Source organism: Chionomys nivalis, chromosome 25 (genome assembly GCF_950005125.1).
Source record: "Chionomys nivalis chromosome 25, mChiNiv1.1, whole genome shotgun sequence".
Lineage (NCBI taxonomy): Eukaryota > Metazoa > Chordata > Mammalia > Rodentia > Cricetidae > Chionomys > Chionomys nivalis.
In genome coordinates, this window is record NC_080110.1 from 672501 (window position 1) to 684875 (window position 12375).

Genomic DNA, 12375 nt, shown 5'->3' on the forward strand with positions numbered 1-12375 from the left:
GTTCACAGACAGCAACTCCAGGAAGTCTGATAAGGTCATTCATTCTTCATGGGTCCTAATCTAAAACCAGTTCTGACCACAGTAATACAGTTTGCAAATGGGAAGGAATTTGATCATGAGTTTTGCTCTTCCTAGGCACTCTCTCACTGGTGCCCTCTTCTGGCCTCTATAAGCACTGTATCCACATGCACAACTTGTCTGCATCCCACCCCCCACAGACACCTAATTAAAAATAAAATCTTTTCTTAAAAACACCATTCTATTCTTGGAGGCTGGTCTGGCCACTCTCTTCATAAGCAGTGAGGTTTGACTGTATTTTCCTGGTTCTGTCCCTGTGATGAATTCTTCACACAGCTAAAGAAGCTAGGAGGATGGTTAGGATGAGATCTCTGACTGCTCCCTCAAGGAAACCTTATCCCTGGCATGACACTGAGACTGTCATTGTCTACAATGGAGACCACCCTGTCAGGAAGGGGTTCTGCCTAACTGTCTGGACCCTCTAAGAAGCAAAGCAGAGAGAAAAAGCAAAAGGCAATGGCAGATAGAAGTGTGAAGTAAATACATTCATGTGCCTTCTTAAGAGGATACACCTAGTAAAAAATATTAACACACTTCATAGAGAAAAGGCAGTATCCTTACTGCAGAGGCCTTATAAAGTAATAAAGGGGAGAGTTTTTATGGGGATAGATGTGAGCAGAGACATATAAAAATGACAAAGCAAATGATTGATTAAAAAATATCAAAGTCCAACAACAGAGAGATGCAGGGTATCTTTTAGGGAATGTCACTCATCAGATCGAAACTCTTATAACTGCAGTGTTACAAGGCCTGGTGGTTACAGGCCTGTAATTCCAGCCACTTGAGAGATTAAGGCAAGAAGACAAGTTCAAGACAAGCCTAGGCTACAGAGGGAATTCAAGTCTGGTCTGAGCAACTTAGTGAGAGCACGTCTCAAATAAATCAACATATAAAATTAATGGGATATAGCTCAATAGAGCAGGTACAAGGTCCTGGATTTAGTCCCCAGGACTGCAAATAAAAACAAAAACAAACAAAAAACAACAAACAAAATGCCCTGAGGGACTGGCAAAGATGTCATGAGATGGAAACTGGGCAAATGAAGCTTGAAAGTGGCTGTGGGGAGGTGTCCGTTAGGGCTAGGGTGAAGGAATTAGCAAAGGAAGAAACAGAGTGCTTGTCTAAATGGCTCAAGGCCCTGAATATGATTCCCAGCAATGATGAAGGGGGGAAGCAAAGGGGACAGAGGAAAAGGAGGAGCAAGAGGGAAAGGGAAAGAAGGGAAGATGATGAGGAAGGAGCTGTAGGAGGGGAGAGAGAAGAAGAAAGGAAAAAGAAAGAAATTTGTTTTTATAGGTATTTTGTTCATAGAAGAACTGTTCATGTCATTGAATTATGTAGAAAATTCCAAAATCATAACTGATAGAAAGCATGAAATCAATTATGTGTATGAGTGCACAGTGTGTATAGTAAAATACATAGTTGGATCAAATGTATATATAAAGATTGTTAGGAATTTTCTCTGCGTTTTGTAAGATCTCCAACAATTTGTTTACTTCTTTTTACATTCCATGGGGTTTTTTGGTAAATCATATAAAAGAAGAAAATGGTTCTCATGCAATTGCTTCTGATTGCCATCAAATCCACCTTTATTCCTCCATCTCAGTTACTCTTATTCTAAGATTCTTTTTTTAAATGTGCTTTTATATTTTGCTTGCATGTATGTCTGTGTGAGGGTGTCAGATTTTCCTGGAACTGAAGGTACAGACAATTGTGAGCTGTCATATGGTTGCTGGGATTTGAACCCAGGTTTCTGGAAGAGCAGCTAGGGCTCTTAGCTGCTAAGCCATCTCTCCAGCACTTCAGAGTCTAACTTTAACTTTCTTACACTAAGGCTGACCATTCCCATAAACACTTCGTGTGTCAGACTTGAAGACATACCACAGTCTGGTTTAAGTGACCTGTGGAGATAAGTTAGCACTTAGCATTTATTTTGACGTGTGGGGGGGTGATGTTCATAGACATATCTACCACACCTACCTGTCACATACCTGCCCTGGAGGTGCCAGACACTGGGGTATCTGTTGAGAACCAAGGTCAACGTGACCCAAGATGAGTCTGCACTGTGCGCATTCTTTTTGTCTGTCCTCAGCAGGAGCAAGTCCTTCCATCTGAGAGTTATTTTAACTTATATTTAAATCATTTTAAAGAGACAGTTTTTGTGAAGTTAAGGATATGACTCCAATTGAGACAGACAGATCAATGGAGCCGTGTTGAGTGTCCACCTTCTGCCCACTGTGAGGCTAGGTTTCTCATGTGTCTTAGAAGTAAGGAGCACAGAAATAAGTTGGTCTTTGACAGTGTGATTAAAACACTGTAAATCTGCCAGGAGCCAGGGTGTGGGGTAAAAAGCAAAAGGACTTAAACCAATGACAGATTTCAAAGGCAACTCTCCTGCTCACCAGCTTTGTGGTTTGGGGGACTTAATTTCTCAGAGTTGCAAATCCTCCCTGCTGTAAAGTTGGGTGAGGGGAGCATATCCCAGATCTCCCCCAACTCTATTGGGAAGCATTTATCAGGACCCTGCCTCCAGAGGGACCCAGCAAAGAACCTGTGTACCCTTGGTCTTTGCCACTTTCCAGGGGTTACTACTTAACTTAGAATGCACAAGGCCAGTTTGTTGGGAAATCTACAAGGAAGAAGTCAAGCTGCCAGAGAGTTGACAACTATAGACATAACCCTGCCAATTGCCTGCAACATGTCACTTTGAGCAATTATGCATCTTCCTGGGTATTAGAATATACCTCTGAGAAATGGGAACTGGAAGCATCCAATACCCAAGGGAGTGCATGTATCCTGTACGTTGCTCAGAACCTAGCAAAAAATTTATTCTATTGCTCAGTTATTTGAGACATGTTTCTCTTTGTTGTAAATTAAATAGGAATCTAGGAAACAACCTAAAACCCAAACACAAGAAAATATCTGTTCTTTTCAGCTCATCTGGTTTGCAGCTGGGTAGTTGTGAGGTGTTACCAGCCTCCCCTACCTGCCCTCTCAGCTGAGCGCTCCTGTGGACAGCAACCACATAGGATCAGGGCTATAACCAGCAAACCTTGGTTATATTGCCATGTGATAATACAACTGTTGCCCCTCTCTTGGCAGGTCCTTCAAACCGGACTTCATCCTGGTTCGACAGCATGCCTACAGCATGGCCCTGGCTGAGGACTACCGCAGCCTGGTCATCGGCCTTCAGTATGGAGGGCTTCCTGCTGTCAACTCTCTCTACTCCGTATACAACTTCTGCAGCAAGCCCTGGGTGGTAAGTGAAAGACAGCCCACGTGGAGGGAACTGGGGAGCATGAGGTGGTCTCCTAGGCTGTAAATGGCTCCATTCACACATACAGACCCTCAGCAAGGAGAAGAATCTTTATTTAAACAACTTGACCCCAAGTCTCTTCTGGGAATTACAACCTGGAAAATATTATGTGTAACACATTATGATACAGGATCATGTAATAGTAATATTAGTCTTGCTGGGGATATAGCTCAGTTGGTAAAGGGCTGGGCTCAGTCTCCAGTGCTGTGTAAACCAGATGCGTTGATGTACCTATAATCCCAGCACTAAGGAGACAGAGGCAGGAGGATCAGACAAGGTCATCCTTGGCTAGGTAGCAAGAGTTCTAGGTCATCTCAGGCTATGGGAGACCTTGACTCAAACAAGCAACAAACAAAGATATCTTATTATTTTTAACATCTTAATATAATTTTCCCATTGTTGCTCTTCAAAGTTATCAAACACTTACTGAATAGCAGAAAACTGTTGTGGGTACCCGCCCTATCACTGTAGTTGAAGATGGCACCATTGCTCTGTCTTACAGAGGAGAAGGCTTAACTTCAGAACTCTCTGGGAACTTAAGACTAGTGAACGGTAAAACTGAACTTTGAAGCCCTCTTTCTCCAACTCTCACACTTGGTTTCTCCCCATTGATCACCAGTCTCAAACCTTCAATTGGTTTACTCAAGTTTCCATTCAAGTGTTGTATAAAAACAAAAGGACCTTCCTAAAATACCCATCCTCCTCTATTCTATTACTCTACACATGGCTCTGGACCTAAATGACACCATTCCTTTATCTGTCCTTTGTCTCCCTTAACACAAGCAATGCAGCACCACACAGTGATGGCACCAGAGTACCTGCCCCTTAGTCTACCGTTCTAGTGAAACAGTCTATTAACAAACATGACAGCTGTGTCATCTGTCCTATGGTGCATACCTCAGGGAAACATGAAGGAGGCTCAGAGGTGTGGAGAGAATGTTATGAAATGTCTCAGTTCTGTGGTCCATCCATTTGGCTACCTGTCTGCCATTACCTGGGAGTGAAAAGCACTGATTAGAGTCTGGGCACTGAGCTAGATTGACCAAGGCCAAGTTTCTCCATTTACGTGTATCCTTCAGCAATTTGCATTAGCTTCTCTGAACTTAATGTCCTTTTTTTTTTTTTTTTTTTTTTTTTTTTTTTTAAAAGATGATAATAGGGTTTTTCTGGTTTTCCATGGGGGCATGTAAAATGTTTGTAATGGTAGCTGGTATACAGCATATTCACAACAATTCTTGCCTCTTACACATGGACTAAGTCTAGGCCGGGATGGCTCTTAGGATTTGTTGAATGACTGACTACTCAGTTAATTTAATAGGTGTGGATAGTGTTGGCTTCTGCCATCCTGCCCTGGTCTCTTTGTGTCATAACTAAGGGTTTTGACTTATGGGGTCTAAGATTTGAGTGTCATGAGAAGGAAGCAGACTATGGTTTTGACAGCAGCAACTTCATTAGCACTCACTATGTCATGTGCTCAACCCCAATACCCACATCCCAGATATCCCCACTGTATAAATGAGGTAGTTGAAGTCCACGTAGCTGGCAGTAAGTGCTCCAGCTCTTCTTCAAAACCCACCAGCTTAGCTATGGAGTGATACTCCCTCTCTGAACTCTGATGTCTTTATCTATAAAATGAGGGCTACTCCTAAACAGTTCTACAAGCCTTTGGAATGACTCTGTTTTGTGCTACATGTGCAGGCTATTCCCCAAGAGTGCACAGGAGCCCAATATAAATCAGGCATTTCCCCAGCTTCCTTATTTCTTTGTCTAAGATCCTGGCATTTTCCTGGCACAGAATGTGGCTCTTCTTCTAGTCACCATGGACCTATGTTTGCAGAGTCCAAGTTGTCCTTCTGGTATCCACCTGTAATTCTCCTTGGCCTTCTGAGTAAGACCCTAGCCTAGCCTCTTAAAGCTCATGATGACCTGTGATAGACCACCCTTTGTCTGCTTCCCCACCATCCCCTACACCTGAGGCCACAGCCATGGAAGCCATTGAAGGCCTTCAGAGACAGTCATCTCCTTCAACACATGGAGTACCCTTCTTCCTCTTATCTTCCTGATAACCCATGTTCTCCTCTATGTCCCAAATTCCCCATGCTTCCCATCAGCGACACCTTAGCATCTCAACCTTGTAGCATTGCTTGTCTTCTACTAGACCTGGCCTGGCAGACTTGGAGTGTTGTCCCAATCATCATGCATAATGCCAGATGCCACGTGAGCTCTGCATGGCACTATGTGATGACCACTGGATCTGACCCTTACTCTGGAAGCACAAGCTAATATGAGGACCAATTAGGAAGTAAGAAATAAGTGATGCACAGTGGGGACCTGTCTGCGTGTTTAGAATGTATAGAGTTGTAAAAGCAGAAACATTAATCACCCCCATGAATTAGGCAGCGGTGTCCTAGCAATCCAGTGAGTGAGATATATATATATATTCTCCATTTACAATTTAGGAAACAGGTTTCTGAACCTGCCCCTCCAGGTCTCATAGCTAGTAACAGTAAAAAAAATCTGAATGAGAGCATCTGGACTCGGAGTGACTATCATGAAATGCCTACAGTGCTATCCTAGAAGTACAGACATTGCAGGCAGAGGATGGCAGAACCCCCAACAGGTTGTGCTAGGGACAAGGACTTGTGTGAAATGGCCGAGCATGCAGTTAAGTGCTCATGAAATGTAGTTGAACTGTGAAGCCAGTGACCTGCCTATCTCTTGGCTCAGGGGCAGGCACAAGTGGGAAAAAAGAGGGTGACACCCAGCCAAGGAAGTTGGCTTTTTATTCTAGCAATGAGCAACAGCTTCTAGAACTCAGCCCAGGACAGATGCTAGAAGGCCAGGATCAAGTGGGAAACCCTGACTGGGTAATGAATGAGCTCTCTTTTTCTCTCACAGTTCTCTCAGCTCATTAAGATCTTCCATTCTTTGGGTCCTGAGAAGTTTCCACTCGTGGAGCAAACATTTTTCCCCAACCACAAGCCAATGGTGAGTGCCTTTTTTATCTCTGCTTATCTTCATGATGTGGGATGACCTTACATGTCTGTCTCCTGAGTCTCTGGGCAGCTCACAGCTTGCTCCCTGGTTATCTGGACTCCACATAGGAGCCTTCATGTCCTGTGCTTGTGGAAATGTCTAGTGGTTCCTGGGGAAGGTTCAGCTTCTCCAGGGGAGTTTCAGGCAGTAGGGCAAGTAACAAAGGTACTTGGCATTCTGTGAGACACATCAAATGACGTCTTAAGCTGGCATCCTTGGAATCAGAAGTTGAATATAAAGGACAAAAATATTTTTATAGTAAAATGTTACCTTCAGCACATTTTTTCATGGGACCGGTTTCTACTGTAATTTTAATAAAATATGTGCTATTTTATTTGAGCTGATTATTAAAGAGCAATGTACTTATATGTTCAATTTCCATTCTTTGAAGTGCACCTGTGCTATCTCTGGGAGTCTACTGCAGCCAAGCTGAGAGTCTGTAACTTTACTGTTTGGAAGGCTTAAAACTAATGTCCATGGTTAGAATTGTGGTAGAAGAGTTTTGAGCTGCTGGAATCAGCCTCTAGCGTGTCTGCTTATGTGATTGGTGCATGGTCAGCTCACTTGGCCTTGCAGGGAATAGGAATCTCAGGGAACAAGAGTAATGTACTCATCGTACTAGGGACTGTGGTCTGATTGTAGAATCTCAGGCTCTGACTGCTGAACTGGACAAGCCTGTTTGAAGACACTGCCAGGTAGGACTGCAGGCTTCAGTGGAAGCAATCTAGTCAATCAGAGGCTCTTGCTGGTTGTCTGACACAGAATCCATGATGTCTGAGGAACTTATCGGGGTTGTCTCTCCACTGTATCTACCCATCCATCACAGAATCCAGAGTGTCTGGTTGGTCTGAGTAGTGTCATGGTAAATCTGTATTATCAATTTGGTTGGAATGAAAAACACACAGATCACTTTCTCAGTGTCTGTCGGGGTCTTTCCAGAGAGGATTAACTGAGTCAGGAAAAACCAACTTGAAATGTGGAAAGCACCATCTATGAAGACGGGGGCCCAGATGGGATTAAAGGAAATGGAGGAAGGCTGGGGTTTAGGTATTCTCTTTGACTTCTGGTCTACCATGATGAAAGCTGCTGGTCCTATCACAGCCTCCTGGGCACAGTGAACTAAGAACCAAAGCAAAATAAACCCTCCCCACCACAAGATATTTCTCCCGGGTATTTGATCACTACAGTGGCAAGGTATGAATAACACAGAAAATGTATAAACTAACTGAGAAATTTCAGGGTTTGCCTTTAAAGCGTGGTTGGTTACTAATCATCACTCTGACTAGATTTTAGACAAAAATTTAGTCTCATTGAGAGTGGTAGAGAAGCAGGTTGATAAGGATCTGTGAAAGTCTATGTTTAATGTTGTGCCTGGCATATGGTGGGTGCTCAGAGGGGAGGATCTTTCAAACAGTGGCAAAGATCATGACCTGGAACACAGTTAGGCGGTCCTATGTAGTGGAGAGTAGCTCACTGAGTGCTGGCAGGAGCTCCCCAGTTGTCCTAGGGCCTCAGGAATTCCTGGCATTCCCAACTAGGAGCTTCACTGAGGATTTCATTTACACCACCAGCACCAACTGTGGCTGCCGGCAAGCTTCCACTCCCACTCCGGCTGTGGAATTCTCAGGAGAAAACATGAGTTAGGCTGAGACAGGTTCCAGCCCTGTTCACCCACAGGTGATTAGATAAAAAAGTCTTTTGAACACTGGATCCTGCCCGTAGAATGAAGGAGTGAAATTCATGCTGGGTTAGCAGCCAGAAGGGGCTAAGGATACTCTTTTGAAATCTGTTGCCATGAAAGGGGTTTAGTTAAGGTGGTCCGAGCTGTAGACATGGGTGGAAGGGGGTTGTGTGCAGGAGTGTGGAGGAGGACAGGCAGAACCTGCTTGCCAGATCCTTTTCGATACCAATATCACCTACCACGACAGGACACAAGAAGGCAAGAGACAGCAGGTGTGTGATAGAAATAAAACCACTTTACTGTTTAGAATAAAGGACACACTATAAAAAGTGAACATTATGCAACATTACAAGACAATATACATTCACGGAATATAAAATTCATAAATAACATGGAGGAAAACTGTAAACAGTGCTACAAAATTTAGCAACAAATACATTCCTTCTAGACAGGGTTTTCTCTGGTTGGTGCCTCTTCGTTATTACTGGGCTTCAGCGCAGCCAACTGGCTAGAGGAAAAGTAGTCATAGAGAATCTAAGGTACCCCTGTCATCAGAGCATGGTCATGTTCTTAGGTCCTCTCCTCCTCAATCTAAATAGCCAACTTAAGTCTATTGAGACCACTTCTCCTGCCTTTTCCCATTTCACTGTGCTTCTGCCATTAGATTAGATTTTTTAAAAAATTTTTCTCTGATACAAATACTAGAGTGATGTTTTTAACTTTAAGTAGCTGGGAGCCAACCACCTACTGCCCCTTGGTGTGAGGCAAGGAAGGGTAATGCTTCCTGGACCCACATTTTTCTCCCAGAAAGATCTATCCCCAAAAGTCATTGTGTGTCTTTTATTGTTTAAGAAGCACAACATGAAACAGGGTTTGTTTGGCAGGGTTAGGACTGGAGACGGTAGGTAGTGGGGTTTCTTTATGCTCCCCACCCTAGCTACAGCAGAGTGCAGTCCTGGGAAGCAAAAGCCTATGTATAAGAAAAGATGCCTGGATGAGACAAAGAGAGCTTGGTGTCACAGTTGCCATGGTCACGGACTTTGCAGAAACCATAGCTTCCTGGGTGAGCAGGAGAAAGGGAAGTGGGTGGCAGGTGACCCAGGGGTAGCTGATACAGGACAAGGACATCAGTGTGTTTTTTTTCTGTTTTGTTTTCTTCTTCTCCTTCCCACCCTTGGGATTCCACGCGGGGGTGGGGGGAGGAGGATGGAGGAGGCTGCTTCTAGTACCTTCTATTTCCTTGAACTCCAGTCTAGCTGAATGCTTGCGTCACAGTATTCTACCCTCCATTCTACTATAGAATTTGAATCAGGAAAAGGCATGGGGGTTTCTTTCTTTCTTTCTTTCTTTCTTTCTTTCTTTCTTTCTTTCTCTTTCTTCTCTTAGACACAGTGTACACTGACAGCCTACGCATGGCACATGATTTTAGCAAAATAAAACATTCATGATATGATTGAAATACCAAAGTGTCTCGGCTACATAAATGATTTTAAATTATACAGTAAGTGAACAGGTGAAATAAACAAAGCTATAGCTTATAGAAAGCTCAAAAACCGCCCTCCGATGACGTGACTTTCCAGAATCCCTCCTCGCCCAGGACTTCTCGCCAGGGCCTCCACAGCCAACTGCGGCCACGGTTCTGCCAGCTGATTGAAGGGTTAGCATCAGGTGTCTCACCTTAGATTTCTCCCTCTAGGAGTGAGGTTATTACACAGGGATTGAGAATGCCTAAAGGCCTCTTGGAAGAGACACGCGTGCACACACAGGAGAGCACTTGAGCTGGGTAAATCGGGAGCTCCATGTTAGGAGACTCTAAGGTTGAAGAACCCCAAACAATAAGTCACCCCTTAAGAACCCCTGGCTTGTTGACCTCAGCTCCTCTTGCTCCACATCATGGAAAGGGTTGTGCCTTCTGTTCCCTGTGAGCACAGGGGAAATGAAATCAACCAAGAGGAAACTTGACACCCGTCGCCTGAACTGTCTTCCTGCTCTGCTAGCCTATCAGACACTGGGCTAAAGCAGGTGTATGTGGGGTGGGATTAGGGGGCAGATGCTGGAACGTGTTGGCTTTTCTCTCTCTCTTTCTACTTATAATTGGTAACTATGTCTCCTAATGTGGAATGAACTGAAGATATGATACTAATAGAGGATAAATACCCATAATCTGAAAAGAGACAGAGTAACTGTGTTAAATGTCACCACCTCACCACCTCAGACTCTGTAAAATACACATTATCATCTACTATCGGCAATGCATTTTTGACACTAAGACTTAAAATAATCTTATTTAATAGGAAAATTTATATTATAGTTTTATTTTAAAAACAAAAATACAACACAAGAGGCCTATAGTTTGATGGCAGAGCCTGGCTCCCTCAGTGACCAACCATGTTCCTTCTGTGAGGTGACCACCTCAGGAGGTATGTTCACCCACTCCTGAGTTGGGGAAGAAGAGTATGCTGTCCCCAGATCCAGGAGAGGAGGCATTCCACCGAAGCAGGAGCTATGCAACTGTCCCTCTCGTATGGAAACCCCCTAACCTACTCTCACACTCACCTGCCATCAGATGGCCAGTAAGGCAATTAAGTGAAGGGCACCCAAACACTAAGCAGAAGGAAGAAAGGAGGTGAGAGGTCAGATGACCCCAGTTATAGGGACAAGAGGGTGTTGAGGGTATTTGGAGTTTCAAATTTTTAATTCAAATGGAAAAAAAAAGTCAACTTGGAATGTCACAATTTCCCATCAAACAATAAAAAGAAAAGAGATTAAACGATTCGCATATTTAACAGCATTGAATAGAATTCTGTGTCCTATAAAAATTAGCTCATAATCCCCTATGGGTATATGAAAATGTGTATATAAACACGTCCCCCTAGATGAGCTAAACACTACTTTGGAAATAGTATTCTCTAACCAGATCTACTTGACTATATTTGTGGATAGTGTCTGGTGTGTTTCTTCAGATTACACATTGGCAAGCTTCGAGCCAAACTTCCCTAAGAATTCCCAGGAGGATATCTCTCATGGGAGGCAGGAAAGAAAAGATGTTTGTCCTAACACTTTGTCTGAATTTTTGTATAGACAGACATGTTGAACTCGGGCAGATGCTTAAGTCTTCATGAACTCAGAAAGCTCTATTACTCTGACATATGCTTGCTCCGGAATTGAAACATCTAATCAACCCGAGTATCACAGGGCCAGGGAACTGTGTGTCACTTTAGACCTGCTCCTGCCGTTTGCCCCTTCCCTCCCTCACTCCGACAAGCAGACATGAACAGACAGACCATCTGATCCAGATACACAGTTGTCTATCCTCTGTGGATAAGGTCTTTCAAATACCTGGCGTCCATCTGCTTGCTGTCCTTGACTGACTGGGAAACAGTTGGACCTGTGCCAACTTCCTTATCTATACTCTTTGTGTACTAGGATGAAGAAGTGTAACTGGATGTGTGTCTAGAGAGAAAGAAAAAGGAGTAGCTATTAAATGCCCAAACGGCATAGAATTTTTCAATTTTTGTTTTCCTAAAAAAATATAGATTATATATCATGAAGAAGAGGAGTATACGTGCTCTTTCTTTCTGGCTTGGCACCAGAGATTCCCAGTTAGAAATGGGTGATGTCAAAACCAAAAAAGAAGGGGGAGGGGCAGGGCCAGGAGGGTAGTTCCAAATCAACTCCATAGACAGCAGAGACTTTAAGTGTCCCCAGTGCTAAATTTGCAAGAAAACAGGCACTAATTTCATTGTCATCATCTGGGAAGAGTTAGTGTCCGGGAGGCTCAGTGGGATGGGAAGGAGGTGAGGTGGGACAAGTCTGCGTTCAGGGGTCTGTGGCGTTGCTGATGCTCTTGTCTGGAGGGGCCCATCCTCGGTACCAGCTGCAGTAGCCACCCTTCTGCCGGATGCAGGCATAGTGTTTAGACTGATAGCCGGGGTAGCCAAAATTGGAGAGCATGTCGGTCCAGAGACACTCATTCTTGGAGGTCACAAAGCAAGGCAGGTAGTAGCAGGACTTGATCTGCAGTGATACACAAGCCATAGTTAGGGTACTACACCATGGCAGGCCCAGCCTACATTCAAACTCTGGAGCCCCTGCTCTTTAATGCTGACAGTATAGTTATACTAGCGACTAGCTCACACCCTTGAGCATCTACTGGGTACCAGAAACAGTCCCTCTAAACTTTTGTTGCAGTTCTAACTCCCTATAAATATAGGGTCTATAAATAAAGAGACTCAGGGAGATTAAGCAGCTTGCTCCAGGTCAC

The 12375-nt window shown here is 43.8% G+C and overlaps 2 protein-coding genes across 3 annotated transcripts in view; one reads left to right on the forward strand and one right to left on the reverse strand.

The window, feature by feature from the left end:
- Syn3 (synapsin III) overlaps positions 1–12375 on the forward strand; it is a 376504-nt gene that overhangs the window by 123950 nt on the left and 240179 nt on the right. For both annotated transcript variants that reach the window (XM_057757481.1, XM_057757482.1), the window contains exons 5-6: positions 3181–3337; positions 6293–6382. In XM_057757481.1, the coding sequence (XP_057613464.1) occupies positions 3181–3337; positions 6293–6382 (247 nt within the window). The remainder of the gene's footprint in view (positions 1–3180; positions 3338–6292; positions 6383–12375) is intronic.
- Positions 8387–12375, reverse strand: part of Timp3 (TIMP metallopeptidase inhibitor 3) — a 48061-nt gene continuing 44072 nt past the window's right edge. Inside the window, exon 5 of the mRNA XM_057757483.1 lies at positions 8387–12128. Coding sequence (XP_057613466.1) covers positions 11931–12128 — 198 coding nt within the window. The 3' untranslated portion in view covers positions 8387–11930. The remainder of the gene's footprint in view (positions 12129–12375) is intronic.